At 48.0% G+C, this 21,447-nt stretch overlaps 1 protein-coding gene across 2 annotated transcripts in view; it reads right to left on the bottom strand.

The window, feature by feature from the left end:
* Positions 1-434: 434 nt before the first annotated feature.
* The window catches only part of SLC28A1 (solute carrier family 28 member 1), a 106,618-nt gene continuing 85,605 nt past the window's right edge, over positions 435-21,447 (bottom strand). For both annotated transcript variants that reach the window (XM_063795332.1, XM_063795329.1), the window contains one exon: positions 435-19,075. In XM_063795332.1, coding sequence (XP_063651402.1) covers positions 19,025-19,075 — 51 coding nt within the window. In that variant the 3' untranslated portion in view covers positions 435-19,024. The remainder of the gene's footprint in view (positions 19,076-21,447) is intronic.

The following is a 21,447-nucleotide window of genomic DNA, read 5'->3' as shown; positions in this document are numbered from 1 at the left end:
CCCGCCCTCCCTGGGCTCCTGGTTTGCGGAGACCCTGGCGCGGTGCAGCCGGCTCCTTCCTGTCCTCTCCGACCGTCCACACCTTTCCTAGCGCGGCCCTGGAGCGACCCTGAGAGGCAGCCGCTCCCGCCTTGGCCCGGCTACTGCAAAGACCCGGAGGCGTGCTGCGGGCTGGATTCCCTGCTGTAGCGCTGGAGTCCCTGCTGTCGCGCTGGGACTGCAGCACAGGTTCAGGTGCCGGGTCCCCGGAGCCTCGATCTCTGGCCCGAGCAGGGTAACCCGAGAGCACGTTACTGGCGAAACTGCCCCGAACCACTGGCACGTGGCTCTATTACCAAGTTTAAGCCCATTAAGCAATATTAATATTTATGCTTCTCTGCCTTATAAAATTATTACTGGCTTGGTGAAGATGTCTTAAAAAACAAAGGAAAAGATTTTTAAACATCACTCTTTATTCCGCCTAAATCGTATAATTTTTTTCTGCCTTTGCTCTGCAATTTTAAGAGGTCTTTTTTCCAGGTAGAATCTGGAGCTCTGTAAATAAAGGATACTTCATGGAGAAAATGCTTGGAACCACCAGAGTTCATGGAAGTTTAAAGCGCGACCTCTCCTCCCCGCCCTGCAGAGAAGTACGGCCTTGACGACTCCCGGCGCTGACCTTGCCGCTTCTGGGGCTCCAGGCAGCTCTAGTCCTCTCGGCCCGCCCCTCCTAGGCAGGACCTCGGCGTCCCGCCTCCCTTGTTGGTCCTTGGGCCATGCACTAAATGAAGGAGTTGGGGACTAGGGCTGGGGGATCAGTTGGCCTGAAAAGCCCCGTGTGCACCGCCCCACACCTTGCTGACTGCCCGGACTGCCTTGTGCTGTCCTGAGCTGGTCACTTACCCTCTCTGTTCCCGGAAAGCTGTAACTAATTTCCAGCTCTGCAATTTTGGGACCCTAGACTTAGAGACCTGGGGCTATGAATGGTGCAGAAGCAGATAGGAAAAATAGGAGTCATCTGCCTGCTTCTGGAGTCTCAGCCCACTTTTTCCCATACCCAGAACCTCGGCCTGGGACACTCCAGGAAGACACAGGCCCTTCCTCTCAGCTCCAACCACCTAACATCAATTCCACCCCACCCCTCCTCCCCTGGCTCTAACCTGCACCTTGAGGTCCCTGAACACTTCTGTACCCTGTGACAGTGGACAGAAAATGGGTCACACTGACAGAAGTAACCCAAACCTCACTGGCGTGTGCCACCCACAAAGTCACCAAGGACTCCCAGGCCCCTGCAAAGAATCCTATCCCTACCAGGTGTCTAGAGGGCTCATGAACAATCCCAGTACTGCTGGAAGGTAGGCTGCCTCCACCACACCAGCCATGTTCAGCCTCACTATTCCGTGGCACAAAGTGGAACACGCTTCACTGGCTGCCCCAATCCATTTTGCCTGGGTATAGGGACCCCCATCCCGAACTGCTTGACTTCCACAAGACTCAGACTTGTAGCTGAATGTCTGCTTCAGTTCTTACTCCAGGACTTGAGCATGAGGTCAATGGGGCTGGGAAAGGAGATAAACCAAAGGACCTAGGCCCAGCCTCCCTCCTACCCCTGTGACTGGCACAGATTTGTGGGTTATAGGTCAGTCCATTCCCAGGAGACTCCTTAGCCCTCATGGCCCCCCTCACCTGTTCATTAAAGGCATGCAGATGCCGGGTCCCTCACAGCTTTGCCTGTCTAAAATCCAAACCTACTCTGCTTCCACACCTCTTCTACTAAACCTGAGCCTCTGTACAGCCAGTTCTCCCTCCTGGCTTGATCTCCGTCTCCACCCAGGGGTCAGCCATTCAAAGACTGTGCCACCTGCACCCAGTTCTTTGTCTTCCTTTCCTTGCCTTCCCCCATTGAACCATGCTGGAGGCAGCCACAAGTGGGAGAGCTCCACACCCTGAGGTCTGAATCCCAGCTCTGCCATCAATTAGACCTTGAGCTCCTGACTTCATCTCTCCCAGCCACTGTCCTCCACTGTAAATCTAGGACTACTATCTACCTCAGAGAGTAAATGGGCTCACTGATGTCAAATGCCTAGAACAACAACTGAGCCCCTGTGCCTTAGCTGCCTTCTCCTGGGTCCATTTAACATCACCTTCCTCCAGTCCTGCCCCCAGACTGCTGAAAACTGGTGGAAAAAATGAAATTACCGTGGGGATTAACAGCCCTACAAATCTATGGTATCTGACTTCATGTTCTTTCCTCGAACTTTCAAAATTTTGTATAATATGATTTTTAAGTTTCATTATTTTTAAATTACACATTTTATAATTATACACATGAATACATACTGGAAAAATGGTAAAAAAAAAAAAAAAAATCCGAAGTAAGCAGAAGTATATAAAGTGTACAGAGGCAAAGGAAAGTCTCTCTTCCTTCCCCACTCCCTTCCTTCCGTAGAGGTAACTATTGTTAACAGTTTGGACTGTATGCTTCCAGACCTGTTTCTACATAAAATATATTACACACACACACACACACACAGTTGCACACGCACAGCTATTACAATATTACCGCTATAGTGAACATCCTTGAATGTAACTTTTTCTGTAGGATGAACTAAAAGTGGAATTGCTTGATCTAAAGGTATTTTATCCCCTTCACCCCCTCAGCTCCAGAAGGGATGAGGGGAAATGAAAGAGAGAGAGGCCACCAGAAGCTGAGAGACTAAAACGGAGAACTCCCTGGATCCCCTCTCTGCTCCTAGAAAAGGGGGGTCCAGCCATCTCCAGATAAAGGCCTCTCAGTCATCTCCAGATTCATGGGCACCCTTATCTTTATTTCTCTTGGTACTTCCAAGCCTTTAGTAAAGTGTTCTTGAATGTTCCAGCCTTTTTTAGATAAGGGAGGGACCAAGTGACCACCCTTAAGGGAAAACTGTAAGTTTAGAGGGAGCAGCACCTCTGGGGCCAGAATAGTAAAGGAGTAAAACCCCGGGAGGACCCTCGCTCTACCTGTAGAGTTCAGGTGTGCACCTGTATCCATCTCCCTCCAGGCCTTGGTTTTTGTAGTTCAGCTGGAGCCCTGGATTAACACCTCAGTATGGACTCCCTTTCTCAAAATGACCTTATTAACTGCCACAGTCTCAGACTTATCTTCCAACAAATGGCTCTGTCCCCAATGCTCACCCCACATGCCCTCTCCTCTTGACTCCACCCTGCTTCCCACCAGGCAAGGGAGTCAAATCCTCTCCCACTTACTGGATAAAGTCCAAGATTCTCAACACTGCTATATTTTTAAATGTCAGAAATCCATTTTCATTGAGCTTAGCAAAGGTAGGTACTTAGGGGCTTAGGGGTTCACCTACCCAAAATACAGGAAGGTCAAGATGAACTCAGCAACATGGACCCAGATGCCACTAGCACTCTCACAGTCCCGACAACTTGACCTTCCTGATGAGGTTTTCTGTGATGATGAAACCAAGGCCTTTGGGATTCCCCGCCTTCCACATTCACAGCCGCATGACTGCACTGTTGGTTTCTACGACAGCAAGGAAGTTTCTTGTCCGAAGTTCTTAATAGGTAGTGTTCTGGGGGGTGTCTGTTCGTACCCTAAGGGCTGGCTTCGTGAGTGTGAAACCTCTGCAGTCATAGGGCCTGTGTCCACAAGGGTCTCACTCTTGGTTTAATGCTCTGAGGCCACCATTTTGATTTTTTTTTTTTTTTAAGACAGAGTTCGCGCTCTGTGACCCATGCTGGAGTGCAGTGGTGTGATCTCGGCTCTCTGTAACCTGTGCCTCCCATGTCAAGCGATTCTCCTGCCTCAGCCTCCTGAGTAGCTGGGATAACAGGCATGTGTGCCATCACGCCCAGCTAATTTTTGTATTTTTAGTAGAGATGGGGTATCACCATACTGGTCAGGCTGGTCTTGAACTCCTGACCTCAGGTGATCCACCCGCCTCGGCCTCCCAGAGTGCTAGGATTACAGGCATGAGCCACCGTGCCCAGCCAAATTTTTTTAAAAAATAGACATGAGGTCTCACTATGTTGTCCAGGCTGGTCTCAAACTCCTGGCCTCAAGCAATCCTCCCACCTCAGCCTCCCAAAGTGCAGGGATTATAGGCGTGAGCCATGGCGCCCTGCCTGAAATTATTAATCACTGGTGAACAAAGGGCCCCCACACACTTCATTTTGCAATGGGTCCCACACATTATTCAGCTAGTCCTGCCCATTCCCGTCCCCCTAAAAAGCACACCATTTAGGTGCATGTAGAGGAGAGAAGCAGTGTGGGAGTGTGTGGGAGTAATATGGTGGCTCTGGAGAAATTCACAGGATCTGCTCAAGCAAGCCATGTCGTTATCTATTATATAACAAGAGTCCTCTCCCCACTGTGCTCTGGGCCAGCTCAGCCTTGCGTCTCACTCAGCGGGTCCCAGCAGGTAGGCCAGGCCTCAGAGACTATCTCCTCAGGAAACAGGCTGCCCAGGGGCCCAGGGACATGCTGAGGTCCCACAGCTGGATGGGCACAGCCAGGACACCCAAGGTCCTCCAGCTTTTGGCCTTTCCCTGGGGGTCTTCATCCCAGTCTATCCAGCCTCCCAACTGCCCAGCCTGTGGCTTTCAGCCAAATTCCAAAAGAGCACTTGGCTAATGGCCCCTGGGATCCCTGCTGGCCATGTCATTTTAGGGGAGGAGCAAGGGAGAAGCCTGGGGCCTCCTAGCATGGAGGAGGGGAGCAGTGTGTCAGGACAGCCCCGGATGGGACCTGTGACAGCGATGACACCTGCCAGCCTGATGCTGCTGGACTCCCTGCCAGGCACTTGGCACGTGTTAGCTCATTTAACCCTCAACATGTCTGTGAAGTGGTTACTATTACCTTTGCTGCTCCTCCATACCTCTTAGCTCATTTTACAGATAAAGACACAGGTTGGTTTGTTTTGTTTTGTTTTAGAACCAGAGCTGATGTCCTTAATAAAACACAAAACTCATTCTTTTCAAAGACTCTTAAAAATGTAAGGATGCTTCTTTAATAAATGAAGGGCATTTATTTCCAGCTGAGAGCCTCCAAGATACTTAACAATGAAGCACAAAAACACTCCTCAGGGCTGGGACTTGGCAGGTGTACTTTTGAGTATCCTAAGAGCAAGAAACACTTTACTGGAACATAACTAATGGAACTAGAAATAAAATGAGGGGCAACAACCATCGCTGCTATTATCTAATGTTGTCGAGATGTTCTGAGAAGTGCAATAAGACATGACTTAGAAACTGGAACGCAGATGTTGGGACTGGAGATAACATCATTAGTTGCAGGTGACATGACTTTATGTCAAAGATGCCTGGGAATCAACTCAAAAGTCATTAAGATGAAAGAGTTCTCTAAAGTGGCCAGATTTGAAGTAAAAAAGTATGTGTCACTGCTACTGTATTCTAGAAATACTCAATTGGGAAATAAAATAACAAAAATCACGGTAAGTGCTGAGTACTATGTTGACCCTCATATGGAACCTAAGTCACCCAGGCCTCATCTGGGATTACTGGAGTAGTCAGAACCCACATTTTTCTGGTTCTTCCTCTATCTACTTAACACAGGCCTCCAGCCTCCAACAAGGTTTCACCCTGTTATATCTGGGGGTGTCAAAGGGGAGGTAGTGAGATCACCCCATCACTATCCCTACCCTGATGCCCTGTACCTTGTTAATGGCTGGGCCCCAGGCACTGACTCCTGGTATGGGAAAGGCTGAGGCCCCAGAAGTTTCTCTGGGTTTCAGGCCTCAGTGGGGAAATAGCACACGTCCAGGGAACCGAGTCTTGGTTTTTCCAAGACCTCCCTCACAATCCCCGACTCCCCAACACACCGAGCATTCCACACTGTCTCCTGCATCCTAAAGCTACACCATTTGTGCCCTGTGTCTTACAGAATCCATATCTGGACAAGGAGCCCAGGACTTTCTCTTGAGGACTCAGACTAACACTTGCACCAGGGTAGGACAGAGCAAAACCTGAGCCCTGCTGGCTTCCCCATTCTCCTCCCTCACACAAGACATGCTTCTCCCCCTGCCTTCCACAATCCCACCATAGCTTTGGCTAAAGCTGGAGGTTGCATAGAATCATCCCCATTTACACCTCCCCAAACCCCTGCCAGGTTGGCATTAGCATCGTTACTTGATTGGAGAGGAAATGGAGACAGAGAGGTTAAGTAATTTGTCCTTGGTCATGCAGCAGATGGCAAAGTCGGGTTGCCAACCGTGGCCTGCCTGACACCAAAGCCCAGAATGTCTCCACTGTGCAAGAGCTCCCATGAAAATAAGCTTTGGCAATAAGTTAAATATGGGAAACTGAGGAGCCAAACATCACCGATACTTGAGAAGCAGAAAACGAAATACGATCTACCCCAGAGCAACTGAGGGCTGCTTCATTCCCAGGGTAAATGTGAGGCAAAATGCAAAGCAGCACACTGGTTACCAAAAGTATGTGAGGCTTTTTAAATGTCAGCCGCAACGATCGTGAATCACTCTTTTTAAAGTTCTTAATCCAAAGTCACCCTCCTTTTCTCCCTGGCTCCCCTCCTGATTCAAGTCCCCTCTGCTGGCCTGAATCATTCACTCCAAGTTCTAGGACACAGGCCTGCCAGGTCCCATGGGAAAATTGTCATTCTCTTGTCAGGGGAGATGTGTCCTGTGTAAGCGTCCCCAAGCCTGCTTGAAGAGAAGACTGTGGAGGGGAAGATTCTGACCTTAATGGCGGTGCGGCTGGAAAAGTCAAGGCAGTAAGCTGGGCCTAGTCACACCCAGGGTCGCAGATGAATCTCTTAAAATGCGTACTCTTTATTGAATGCCTTTTTCATCACTGAGAATACAGTGATGACAAAACAGCCCCTGACTTCATGGAGCTCATAATCTGGTGCAGGAAGCAGACATCATGCAACTACACGAGCGTGTAATTACAAGATGATGAGTGCTGTGATGTATAGGAAGCTCTGAGTGTGTATCGCAGTAGGGACTGACTTAATCTTGGAGGGTGGAGCGTGAGCACCAAGAGCACTTCCCTGAACTGAGTAAGACATGAGTGGATCACTGTCTCCATGCCCAGCACCCACTCATCCTTCTTAGAACTGTATCTGATTTTTCTTCAACTCATGAGTGGGATATTTAGCATGTGCCGCTTCCCTGGCCATGGCAATTGGCTTGGAGATGGACACATGAGCCAATCTAGAGTTAATGGGTGTTGATGTCAATGGTTGAGCCCCTGATAGAGACATACCTGAAGTCAGAACTAACTATGCTTGGACTTTTAATTTCTGCGTTTGCTTAAGTCACTTTGGGTCTGGTTGTTAGTCTCTTGCAACCAAAAATATCCCACCTGGACTAGGGGGATAAGTCTGAAGTAATGAGATTAAAAAATATGGGAAAGAACATTCCAGGCAGAGGTAAAAGAAAGTACAAAGGCCTTGAAATGGGAGGAAGGAGCAGGGCATATTCAGGGACTGAAAGAGGGCCAGGATAGCTAAGAACAGAAAACAAGGGGCTAAGTGGAAAAATGAGGTGGAAGAGGTGGACAAGGCATAAAGTCAGACCGTGCAGGGCCTTGTCAGCCATGACAAGGACTTTGGTCCTTAGCCTTGGAGTAATACGAGTCCACACTCAAGCAGACAGGCTCTAAGTGTGAAGGAGGTAGCCCCAGGTCAGAGAGGAGGCTCCTGGGAGGAGTCCATTCATCCTCATCATTGGCTGACAAGAAAAATAACCCCTCCCACAGAAAAAGAGAGATCTATTTTTCAAATGTGTGTATACACCTTTGTGTTTGGTAAATTACGTGGTCATTCAAAGGTGTTATTGAATTCATGGGGGCATTTGTTATTTCACATTTTCTCAGTTGGGAGAATAGAAGCATAGCTACCAATGTAGCTCCGTGGAAATTGGAGAATGTCTTGGAAGTCCAAAGGAGTCTTAGTAAAAGTTCTGTGAAAGCCCTGGCTACCCCTAGAAGGGTACAGTGGAACCCTGATGCAAGGGGGCCTAGGAGCTTGTTGCAAAGGCTGTGGCTAGAAGTATTGAGATTATTGTGAAGGTGATGATGATAATGATGAAGATGGTAATGAACACAATTGCAGCTGACATTTGTTTAGCCCCTTCTAAGATGCTGGACACTGCTAAAGTCCTTTATAATAATTTTCTTCTTGAGCCTTTACAACAATACTCTGAAATGGGTATATCATCATTCCTATTTTATAGATGAGTAAACTAAGTCTTACACCAGGGAGGTGACTTGCCCAAGGTCACAGGGTAAAGACCCAAACCCAGGCCTCTCTGAGTCTGAAATCTATGCTATTGATCATCATCTCACATGTTTCTGTTCCACATATGATCTGTTGGGGCCTCAATCCATTTCTTTCCATCCCTGTCCTCCAACCAGTTGGTTTTTAATTGGGTCTGGCCAGTGGAAGTACTGAAGAGATGAGAAGGCTGGAGGAAGGGAAAAGCCATTCTGGCTCTGGCAGTGCCAGTGGTTCTGGCTGGATTAGGGGCTGGATTATTGTGTAGGGTGGGGGCAGCCCCTCTAGCAGCTCAGCAATGACATGTATGGGTGCCTGGAATAAAGCAGCTTCCTAATCCCTGGGAAACATCCATGTCTTAGTCCATTTGTATTGCTGTAAAAGAATACCTGAAGCTGGATAATTTATAAAGAAAAGAGGGCTGGGTATGGTGGCTCATGCCTGTAATCCCAGCACTTTGGGAAGCTGAGGCAGGATGATTGAGCCCAGAAGTTCGACACCAGCCTGGGCAACATGATGAAACCCCGTCTCTATAAAAATACAAAAATTAGCCGGGTACGGAGGCACGTGCCTGGCGTCCCAGCTACTTGAGGGGCTGAAGTGGGAGGATCGCTTGAGCCTGGGAGGTGGAGGTTGCAGTGAGCTGAGATCGTGCCAGTGTACTCCAGCCTGGGTGACAGAGTGACACCCTGTCAAAAAGAAGAAGAGAAGAACAAGGGAGGGGAGGAGAGGGGTGGGGTATATTTGGTGTACATTCTGCAGGCTGTACAAGAAGCATGGCACCAGCATCTGGTTCTGGTGAGGGCCACAGGCTGCTTCCTCTCATGGTGGAAGGGGAAGGAGAACCGGTGTGTGCAGATCACATGGTGAGAGAGGGAGTAAGAGAGATGGGGAGGGACCAGGCTCTTTTTAACCAGCTCTTGTGAGAACACTCTAATAAAGCAAGAGCTCGCTCATTGAGGATGAGGACGGCACCAACACATTCATGAGGGATCTTTCCCTGTGACTAAAACACCTCCTTTTCAGTCCCACCTCCAACACGGGGGATCAAATTTCGACATGAGGTTTGAGGGGGACAAACATTCAGACTATGGCACCCCTTACCATATTTTTGTTCTCTAGCTCTTTCAACAGCTTTGTAACCAATCCTCTTCATTAAAACTTGAAATATCTCTGTGGTTTCCATTTTCCTGGCTGGCCACTGACTGATACAATTTCATTGACAGGGATGCCTAATAGGGGTTGCTACTGTCATTTGCAGATGGTATCACTGCCAGCTGCTGCCAGAATAGTTTGCTGAGATCAACAAACAGCAGATAAGGCAGTGATGGCATTTGAACCTGCAGCCGGCCTGGAGGGCACTTGCCCACTGTGCCCTTGAACTTCTCATTGGCATTCCACTGTGGCTGGAGGCATAACAGACGTCAAAGGCTTGAGTCAGCTCTGAAAATTACATCTCAGACTGGCCATGGACTTAAGGTGATTTTATTTTATTTTATTTTATTTTATTTATTTATTTATTTGTAGATATGAGGTCTCACCATGTTGCCCAGGCTGGTCTAAAACTCCTGGGTTCAAGCAATCCTCCTGCCTCTCCCTCCCAAAGTGTTGGGATTATAGATATGAGCCATTGTGCCTGACCCTTAAGATGATTTTAGAAGGAAAAGTTTTCACGGAGAATCAGATTCTTAGTTCCACGCTCGAGTTGCTCTAGGCCATAAGCAAAAGGTGAGAACCAAATTTACCCCCTGACTGCCACCAAGTCCTGTGGGACTTGACTTGAGGAGATCTCACTCAAGCTCAGGTCCCCATCTGTGAGGGGAGGAGCTGAGCCATAAAAGACACAGTTTGTTTTCTGTCCAACCAACATCCATTCCCCCCTCACCTACTTCCCACTTTTCTTCCTGTCCTGTATAGACCCTTCCCATGCACAAAGGGTCAAGGTTGATTGGTTTCAACCAACTGTGGTCACTCCTTTCCACATGTGAGAGATTGGTTAGTCACGGGCATGTGACACAACCATGGCCAATGAGATGTATGGGGTGGTCTTGGAAGATGGTGTGGAGAGGGGCTTCTGAGAAAGTTTCCTTCCTTCTAAAAAAGAGACTCGAGAAAGATACCTAACCATTTTCTGCCTCTGGAATGACTGAGAAAGCAATACCTGGAGCTGTTTCAGCTATCCATGAGCAAAGCTACTAGCACCTGGGGATGGCAGAATGGAAAGATGGAAAGAACCTGCGTCCCTGTCCCAAGTGTAATCACAGAGCTGCTGAAATTCCCCAACCCTAGAACCATCCAACATTTGAACTCTTTGCTACGTGGTGTAATACATCTTTGTTGTTTAAGCTATTTCTAGTTAGGTCCTCTGTTACTTGCAGCCAGAAGCATTGTACTTTACATATTAGGCCATTAGTCAAATCCCTCTGTCCTTATTACATGTAACATTTTGTGATTCAACTTCTTCTGTTTTCAAAGAAAGAAATCAAGGCTCGACAAGAGCGAAATAGTTGAAGGCTATGCCATACATGTGTGGCATAGCCAGGACCCCTGGGCTACTGCATTCTCTCCCACTACACCCCTTTGCCCAAGCCCTTTATATAGCGATGGAGATTATTGCTAAATAGTTATTGTTTCTAAGAAATGCTTCAGTGTCTCACCCGCCTACAGCTTCTCACAGATGCAAAAGATTACAGTATTGGATGAAGATGACCCTGGGTCATTTCCTGCAGCCTGCCCCTCTGCATGTTGTGCTTGGGACCCTGCAGTCTGCCCCCTACATGTGTGCTCTTGGGATCCAGCAAATTACAGAAGTCCGAGTGGGGGGGCAGGGTGCTCTCTTTCCCAGCACATAATTACCAGGCCTGGCAGCAATGGTGCTGCCAGCATCTGTGGACAACCCAGCCACTGTGCTCCCAGCTGCAGCTGATCCAGAAGATCAGAGAGGGCTGAGTTCACATAGGCTTCTCTTCCTTCTGCAGCGTGAAGGCTTGCCAGGGCCCACATGAAGGCGATGGAGGACTCAGTGAATCCTGATTTTCTGGCCTATCTTTGGTAGGAGACCTGACTTGTATAAATTCAGTGCTCTCCTGGCCCATGGTGGCAACCTCAGCAATTCTCCTGGTTGCTAGGAATCTCTGCTGGAACTAGTCCAATACCAAAGTTAAGCAGGGAATCAGAAAGGAGAAGGATTCTGTCCTTCCACAGAGACTCAGCCACAGAGCCAGCTGTAGAAGCTGGCAGAACCAGAGTCATATCATTACTATACAAGCATTTTTCTTTTTCTTTTTAACTAACCATGACCATTTGTGCATATAAAAGCCACGTTTTCTCTCCCTTCACAGTGCCTGTTCTTGGATCCTAGAAGACCAGGTCAGGTTTTTGAGGTTCAAAGTGAGTGTCCCAGAGGGTGCCCCAGCTCAGGATCCTCCTTTCCCTCTCCCCTTACCCGGGCTGATGGGCTGGGCTTACTCTCTGGGATCAGTCAGGGGCTTTGGTTGTAAGTCACACAATCTGACTCTGGCTACCTTAACCAAGAAAAAGAACTTTGGGGATGAGATATCAGAATGTTCTCAGTTACAAGTAACATAACAGCAGGACTTCTTACATCACTTAACAAGAAGGCAACAGATCGTTCTCAAGATTGGTTCCACAGCTCAATTAGGTCACTGTGGTAGCAGCCTCCAAGATGGCACCAATGCTGCCTACCTCCTGGTAGCCTTGCCTCCCATGTTAGAAAGTGTTGGCTCGTGTAACCAATAGGAGACTGCAGAAGTGACAGCATGTGACTTTCAAGGCTAGGCCATAAAAGACATTGTGGCTTCCACTTTGTTCTCTCCCTTGGGCCACTCATTGTGGAGGAAGCCAGCTGCCATGTCATGAAGACATTTAAGCAGCTCTAAGGAGAGGCCCATGTAGAGAGGAGCTGAGGCCTCTGTCAACAGCCTTGTGAGTGAGCCATCTTGGAAGTAGATCTTCCAGCCCCAGTCAGGCCTTCAGATGACTGCAGCGTGAGAGACCCTGAGCCAGAACAACCAGCTAAGCCACACCAAACCAGGCATCAGACTGAATTTTTGCATCCCACCCTCACAACACCCATCAAGCAAGCTTTATTATTACCCCATACTGCAGAAGAGGAAACTGAGGCTCAACCAGGAAGTGGCAGAGATGGGAAAAAACAAGGCCTCTCTTCAAGGGTTAGATGGGCCAGATGGGTTCTAGCCAGATGAGTTTGGGAGAGATAGCCCAGCCCTGCTTACCTGTACAGGCTTCAGAAATCCCCTAAACTATGCCCCTTGTCCTGGGTGTCTTGGTCCCCAGTGATTCCTCAAGTACAGGGCTCTGCTTGTATCTTCCATACCAACCAACAGTGGACCAGATAGGAAATCCTGACTCCAAGATTCACTAAATCTGAGCCCTTCTTTTGCCCCAGCCTCTGAAGTGCATCTAGTGCGTCTGTCCCTAACCCTGCCTGCATATTCATTCCCTGGCCTGGCAGTCTACCCTCAGACACACCCACAAACCCAGACAGTTCCTGGGTTGCACAGGTGCACCTGAAGCCAGTATTTCCAGGAACAGCGACACTTTCTTAGAAACAACAGTCACCTGGGACATAATGCAACACCCCAGGGCCTCGTAGGTTCCCTTTCCAAGGTGATGGCCCCCAGAGGTCCCTGTAGCAGCAAGTCCCATACGGGGCTGCTACAAGGGACAACGTCTGCTGCCAAGTCTCTTCTAGGGATTTAGGCTGATGCAACTTTTTCTAGGATTTAACTTCCTGTTTCTTTTGGGTTTCTAAGTTCACTATTATGTCTGTGTCTGAATGAATTTGTGCAGTTCATATGTAAATTGGCAAGAAGTGGCAAAATAGCTGGGAGGGGAGGGTCAGAGCATGACAGGGGGTCAGGCCATCACTGTTCCTTTAAGAACCAGTGGCTTTCAAATTGTTTTTTAGGAAGGAAACCCTTTTGCTAAAGGAAGCGAGAGCAGGAACCACTCCAGCTGAAGCCTTTGGTGAGGTGGGGGGTAGAAAGTTTACCATAATGTCAGCCACTCATCCCCCAAGGCAGCCCCTGAAGCACCTGTGTGGAAAACATTTTAACTTTTCAGGACTAACACCTGCTCCCCAATGTGCACAAGTAGCAACGTAACAAAGCGGATCTCCAATACCCCAGCATCCTCCAAGGCTTTAGACCTGTTTCTCTATCTGTTAGGATTTGCTGCAGCTGCAGGTCATAGATAATCCAAAATAACAGAAGCTAAAATGACATAGAAGGGCTGGGTATGGTGGCTCATGCCTATAATCCCAGCTACTCAGGAGGCTGAGGCAGGAGGATCAGTTGAAACTAGCAGTTCAAGACCAACCTGGGCAACATAGCAAGACCCCCCATCTCTTTAAAAAAAAAACAAAACAAAAAAACATTAAAAACTTAGCTGGGCATGGTGGCATGTTCCTGTAGTCCCAGGTACTCAGGAGGTTGAGACAGGTGGTGATATGGTTTGGCTGTGTCCCCACCCAAATCTCATCTTGAATTCCCACATGTCGTGGGAGGGACCTGGTGGGAGGTAATTGAATCATGGGGCAGTTCTTTCCTGTGCTGTTCTTGTGATAGTGAATAAGACATGATCTGATGGTTTTAGAAAGGAGAGTTTCCCTGCACAAGCTCTCTTCTCTTGTCTGCTGCCATGTGAGATGTGCCTTTCACCTTCTGCCATGATTGTGAGGCCTCCCCAGCCATATGAACTGTAAGTCCTTTAAACCTCTTTCTTTTGTAAATTGCCCAGTCTCAGGTAAGTCTTTAACAGCAGCATGAAAACAGACTAATTCAGGTGGATTGCTTGAAACCAGGAGCTCAAGACCAGCCTAGGCAACATAGCAAGACCCCCAGAAGGATTGCTTGAGCCCAGAAGTTCGAGGCTGCAGTGACCTGTGATCATGCCATTGCACACACCAGCCTGAGTGACAGAGCAAGACTTTGACTCTAAAGAAAAAATAAATAAGCTGGGCACAGTGGCTCACACCTGTAATCCCAGCACTTTGGGAGGCTGAGGCGGGCAGATCACTTGAGGTCAGGAGTTCAAGACCAGCCTGGCCAACATGGTGAAACTAAAAATAGAAAAATTAGCTGGGCATGGTGGTGGGCATCTGTAATCCCAGCTACTCAGGCGGCTGAGGCAGAAGAATCACTTCAACCTGGGAGGTGGAGGTTGCAGGGAGCCAAGACTGCACCACTGCACTTCAGTGTGGGTGACAGAGCAAGACTCTGTCTCAAAAATAAATAAATGAATAAAATTACATTTAAAAAATACCAACAACATAGAAGTTTGTTTTTCTCTCAGATCACTGACACCTAAAGGGATTAATCAGAGATCTAGGCTCAGGACCCCTCTCTATAGAAACAATTTGAGTAACCTAAAATCAGTGTGCCTGCACCATTCCAGCAGCCTAATATTTTTCCCCCCCTGCCTCCCTCCAGCTTAACAGCCTAATCTTGTGAGATCCTCAGTGTGTGGCTTCCACTTGGGGCTCCACAATGGCCTCTATCACACTTACATTCTAGCCAGAAGGAAAGAGGAAGGGATGGAGAATGTGACCAACTATCCTGGCTTGCCCAGGACTGAGAGATTTCGTAGGATACAGGACTCTTAGTGCTAAAACCAGTAAAGTCTCAGGCAAACCAGGACAAGTTGGTCATCCTAGAAGAAGTGCATGGCCCCTCTCTTAGGTATACTTTGGAAGTTATATAGCATATTGCTTTCATCTCATTGGCCAAAACTTAGTTATGTGCCCCCATCCACTGCAAAGGAGGCCAGGACATGTTGATTTTATTCTGGGTGGCCATATATCCAACTATACACTTATGAGAAAAGAAGGGAAAATTGCTATTGGAATCAACAAGCAGTCTCCAGCCTAAATCCAGAGAGGAGACTTCCATGTATTGCCCCCAAAAAACTGCCATGCAGGTCTGTATTAGTCCATTCTCATACTGCTATGAAGAAATACTTGACACTGGGTAATTTATAAAGGAAAGAGGTTTAATTGACTCACAGTTCTGCAGGGCTGGGGAGGCCTCAGGAAACTTACAATCATGGCAGGAGGGGAAGCAAACACATTTTTCTGTACATAGTGGGAGGAAGGAGAAGTGCCAAGCAAAGGGGGAAAAGCCCTCTAAAAAACCATCAGATTTTGTGAGAACTCACTCAACTCACTATCATGAGAACAGCATGGGGGTAACCACCCCTAATACTCAATTACCTTCCACCAGGTCCCTCCCGTGACACGTGGGATTATGGGAACTACAATTCAAGATGAGATTTGGGTGGGGACACAGCCAAACCATATCAAGGTCCAAGCACTGGGATTTCACACTGAGGATCTTCAAAGGCAAGGAAGTCTCAAGCCTTACAGGTAAGAAAAAGAGGGAAGCATCAATCATCCCCTCCTGCTCCTATGTTGGCAGTCTGCCTCCAGCTGCAGACGCACTTGCTTTTCCAGCCTCCCTTGCAGCTACAGCATGGGCCTCTGGCTTAATCCCAGGATAGAAAGAAATATCTGCTGGGGGCTTCTGTGGAAAGATTCTTCCCATCTAATGAATGCATGGGAGGAAAAGCCTTTTCTACTAGTCATGGCCCTGTCTGGGTGTAATGTCCAGAACTTCAGCAGCCATCTTGTGACCACAAGGGGTCAATCCAAGGATAAAACCAAAATAACAGAGCAGAGAGGTGGCAAGAGCCAGGGTCCCTGATACCATCATTGATGCCTGGATTAATCCTGGAGCCACTTACCCCTGGAGTTGCTACTATGTGAGATATTAAAAATCTCACATCATGTAAACCATTTTCTATTGAATGCACTGTTACTTGCAATTGATATTGGGTAATGTCAATCATTCTAACCAATAAAGAGCATGTCTCCTACTGAGTGAGAGGAAGGAATAGGTGATCTCTGTGCAGCTGCTCCTGCTGGGAAGATCTGTTGGGGCAGTGAGCGCCCTGAAAGGAGTGGGCAATCTTCCTTCAACGTCTTCCTTGCCTCCTTCCCTGTTTCTCTTCTTTTCTTCTTCCTTCCCTCCTTCCTTCTATCCTTCCTTCCCATGCCCTTATCATTTCCTTCCCCTTCCCTTCCTCCCTCACTAGACATCAAGCCCTAAAGATACTGTTTTAAACAAGATGGACACATTTCCTTCCCCCAGAAGCATACTGACACGTATGAGATAGATGATTAAACAAGACTTCACAAGGTATGACAGGGGCCAAGACAGGAGAATCAGGGTGCTGTGGGAGGTCCAGAACAGACTCCTAACTCAACTTATAAGTTCAGATGGCTTCCTAGAGAAGACAGCCACATTGGGTCCTGAGGGATGAGTAGGAGTTAGGTACATGAAAGAAAGGAGTGGTCAAGCGTCTGGAGCAGCCTGTGGAAGAGCCGAGAGGAAGGAGAGTGCAACTCCTTCAAGGGACTGAAAGCAGCTCAGTGAGGCTGGAGCTAGGACAGGGGAGGGGCTGTGCTAGGAAATGGCTAGAGGTGAAATAGGGGGTCATCAGGGGCTGGATCCAAGCATCCTCGTGAGCCACGATGAGGAGCTGGCACATTGCCTGAAAGAACCAACTGGACCATCTGCCTCTTAACCACCCACGTGCCCTGCATGGCTCAGCTGCTGTCCAGGTCTCATCCTGGGTGAACCCCATCATGGACTGGCCTGGTGTACAATGGCTGATAGACAGGCTCAGGGTGCAGCTGGACCCCAGGTAGGTACCCTCCCTGGCCATGCCAGAGCTGAAGAGAAGCCAGCCCTGCCCCATACTGTGTTGTGGTGTGATGGGCCACTTTGTGAAAGGGTGTCCCACCCTCCGCCACATGTCCACCACTCGCTATGACTGTAGTCCCTTCCCTGCTTCTGAAACTGGACTCCTGCTTCCCCACCCCTCTATCTAGTGAAGGAATATTCTAACAGCCCATTCTAGCAGGACCTCAGGATGGAAGATTGGAAGCTCCCTGTCCAGGGAAACACAAGTGGATGCCCACTCCTGGGGAGAGGGTGTATAAAGACCCTCAGCTATGGGTCACATGGGGCATCCAGTGGTGGTAGCCACTGCTTGCTGGTGAGCATGAGAGTAAGGGGTGTGGCTAGGGATAGCCTGAGGGATTGCAAGGCTGGAGTGGTTTGGCCTGCTTCTTGATTTTTTCTAATTCAATTTAAATCTGACTCTAAGCCACTATCCCACTGAGCTGGCAAGAAATTCAATCTCAGGCATATCGTTGAGTCTCCCTCCCCCATTCTCAAGATTTTGCCAAGGTCCCAGGGTCTTAGGCAGTGCTGAGGCCTCAGGCTGGCTCCACTGGTCACACTAGCAAATGCAGAACATCCATCATCCCAGCCTTGTGGCACCTCAGGCTTGGTGGCTCTGCTGATTTGGAGTCACCCTTGGAATGTGGGAATTGTGAGGGAGGGGCGAAAGCTCTGTGCTCAAGTCCACTCTCCCTGAGTGTACCAGGCAGCCATGTCCTCTAAGGCCTTGTCACCTTTGGACACTGCCTAGAGTCAAGGTTTGAGACCTTTCCTCCCTTCCCCCAGCCCTAGTCACACTCTGCCCCTTTCCCTTCTGGGGTAAAAATCTTTTCCTCTCCCTTCTTCCTGCTCTCAAAGGCCCACCCTTGGCCTGGTGCAGGGACTCACATCTGTAATCCCAGCACTAGGAGTTTGAGACCAGCCTGGGCAACATGGTGAAACCCCATCTCTACTAAAAATACAAAACTTTGGCCAGGCATGGTGGCATGCACCTATAGTTCCAGCTACTCCAGAGGCTGAGGTGGAAGGATCACCCAAGCCCAGGAGATGGAGGTTGCAGTGAGCCCTGATCATGTCACCACACTCCAGCCTGGGCGACGGAGCAAGACTCTATCTCAAAAAACAAAAAATCATAGGCCCACCCTTTCTTTCTTCTCTTTTCAGGACACCTTACAGAGTCTCTATAAAGAGTCAAGGAAGGCTGGGTGCAGTGGCTCACACCTATAATCCTAATACTTTGAGAGGCTGAGAAGGGAAGATCACTTGAGGCCAGGAGTTCGAGACAAGCCTGGGCAACATAGCGAGATCTCTGTCTCTACAAAAAAGAAAAATTAGCCGGGCATGGTGGTGAGCACTTGTAGTCTCAGCTACTCTGGAGGCTTAGGCGGGAGGATCACCTGAGCCCAGGAGTTGGAGGCTTCAGTGAGCTATGATCACACCATTGCACTCCAGCCTGGGTGGCAGAGTGAGACCCTGTCTCTAAAAATAATTAAGAAATTTTTTTAAAAATTTAGGTCAAGATTATTGCAAAAGACAGAAAGACCCACCAACTTCCGATAGCTTTTATGCTCTGACCACCAGAAATACCCAAGGCAAGGAAACACCAAGGGACTCACTCTCTGCTTGAAAGAGCCAGGGGAGGAGCAAATGTAAACCAAATGAGCACAGGGTAACATTTCAATGAATCATCTTGCCCCAGTGGTTTGATGAAGGGCAGTATCTTTGTCGTAGGTACTGCCGTTGTGAATCCCAAACTCTTCCTGGCTGTCTCACCTAGTTAGTGACTTTACCTGGCATGAGCTTCTCTCACCCAACATCTTGGAGTACTTGGACCACCTTAAACTGCTGCTGTATTAATTAACTGTCATTAAATGATGCTGCCGTAACAGTCTCGGAATCTTAGTGTCTTACGACCATCAAGATTTATCTCTCAGCCAGGCAAAGTGGCTCATACCTGTAATCCCAGCACTTTGGGAAGCCAAGGCAGTAGGATCATTTAAGGCCAGGAGTTCAAGACCAGCCTGGTCAACATAGCAAGACCTCGTCTCTACAAAAAATAAAATAAAATAAAATATTAGCCAGGTGTGATGGCACATACATGTAGTCCCAGCTGCTTGGGAGACTGAGGTAGGAAGATCCCTTGAGCCCAGGAGGTTGAGGCTACAGTGAGCCATGATTATATCACTGTACCCCAGCTTGGGCAACAGAGTGATACCCTGTCTCTAAAAAAAAAAAAAAAAAAAAATTATCTCTCACTCACAGAATGAGTCACCTGAGGTTGCTGCGGCTCTATTCCATGCATTTCTTTATCCTGAAATCCAGGCTGAAAAGAGAAGCCCCTTTCTGAGTCACGCTGTTCTCAAAAGAGGCAGGCTGCTTGGATGGTTCAGAGCACAGCCTTGCATTCAGATAAGGCTAGGCAAAAATCCCTGCATTATCAGAGTTAATGCTTACAACACCCCTACGAGTTAGGAGGTGATATTCTCATTTTACAGATGAGAAACCTGAAATTATCTTGCCCGAGGACAACACAGGAATGTGAAGAAGTGGAGCTGGAACTCAACCATGTATGTGTCTGGCTCTAAAGCCCAGGCTTTCCCTCACCCTGCTATTCTGTCCCTGCAAAGCCAATTCAGGATCAGCCAGTTAAACATGCTGAATTGAGAGCACCTGTAGTTAGCACTGTTGTCGCTCAAAACTCCACTAAAAAAAGGGGAAAGAAAGAAAAGATTTATAAAGCAATAAGGACTAAGAGAGTGAGAGCAGCAACAGGAGAGATAAGGAATGTTAACACAGTTTTGGAAGCAGAGCTGATAAAGCTGAACTGTGAAGCTCAGGAACTGGAGGCACCTATTACTGCAAAAGCGAGGGCGAAGGTGGGGCTGAAAACAGGAAGCGGAGTTGAAAGCCTAGAGCCCCAGGCCCACCTGCCCATCACCCACATCCAGGTGGCTCTTTCTTCTCTGACAGGAAACTGGAGTTTTATCCTATGGAGATATTGAATCAGAAAAGCAGGCACAGGCCAGGCACAGTGGATCATGCCTGTAATCCCAGCACTTTGGCCGGCCGAGTCAGGTGGATCGCTTGAGTACAGGGGTTCGAGGCCAGCCTGGGCAACATAGTGCAACCCTGTTTCTACTAAAAATGCAAAAATTAGCCGGGCATGGTGGCACATGCCCATAATCCAAGTTACTTGGGAGGCTGAGGCAGGAGAATCTCTTGAATTCAGCAGGGGCGGAGGTTGCAGTGAGCTGAGATTGCGCCACTGTACTCCAGCCTGGGCGACAGAGCAAGACCTTGTCTCAAAAAAAAAAAAAAAAAAAAAAAAAAGCAGGCAGGCACAGTGGAGTGGAAAATGTTCCGTATTTTAAAGAAAGATTACGGGAGAGTTTATAAACTGAATGTTCAGCACCACCTCCTCCCTCTTTGTGCCACTGTATTCCTGGAATTTTCTCTACCCTATGTGTGCCCTCTCCAGGCAGGAGACTGGAAGATTCTTCTCCGGAGAAACATCATGACCCCAGAAAATAGATTTATAGGTACTGAAATCCAAGAGTTCCCCCCATTGAAATAGATGGTCTCAGCCCAGTTATCTCACAGTAAGATACACTAGTTGATAAGCCTTATCCCTCCCCAACTCCTCAGTGTTTAAGCAACTCCTCAGGGACTCATTGTTACGTATGAACATAAAACAAAGGATCACCATAGATTTGAGGACAGAATCTAATATGGAAGACAGAGATCAAAACAAACAAAACAAAAAGGAATGGAGGGTCCAGAGACAATGCACATGGACAAAGAAAAATGCCTTGAAACTATTAATATTCTCAGAGACACAGGAAATGATATTACTCACATGAAACAGGAAGGGCATATTAGAAACAAAGAAAACCCAACCATGAGGAAAGAGCTTTGGAAAGTTAAAATTATGATAGCAGGAAACAAGTTGATAGAAAAGTTGGAAGACAAGCTTAAGGACAATTTTCAGAAAGCAAACAAAATTATAAAGAAAGAACAATAAGAGAAGAGAGGTAAAAAAATTTGAAGATAAATTCGGAGGGTCTAACATTACAAAAAAAAAAAGAAGTTTCAGAAAGAGAAAATAGAGAAAATGAAAGAGAGAAAATTAACAAAGAAAGGATATAAAACTTCCCTGACTGGTCATGGTGGCTCATGCCTGTAATCCCAGCACTTTGGAAGACCGAGGTGGGCAGATCACTTGAGGCCAGGAGTTTGAGACCAGCCTGGCCAACATGGCAAAATCCCATCTCTATAAAAAATACAAAAATTAGCTGGGCATGGTGGCAAAGGCCTGTAATCCCAGCTACTTGGGAGGCAGAGGTGGGAGGATCACCTAGGCCTGGGAAGGTCGAGGCTGCAATGAGCTGTGATCATGCCACTGCACTCCAGCCTGGGTGA

This window comes from Pan troglodytes, chromosome 16 (assembly GCF_028858775.2).
Source record: "Pan troglodytes isolate AG18354 chromosome 16, NHGRI_mPanTro3-v2.0_pri, whole genome shotgun sequence".
Lineage (NCBI taxonomy): Eukaryota > Metazoa > Chordata > Mammalia > Primates > Hominidae > Pan > Pan troglodytes.
This window is presented reverse-complemented; position numbering and strand designations above follow the sequence as displayed.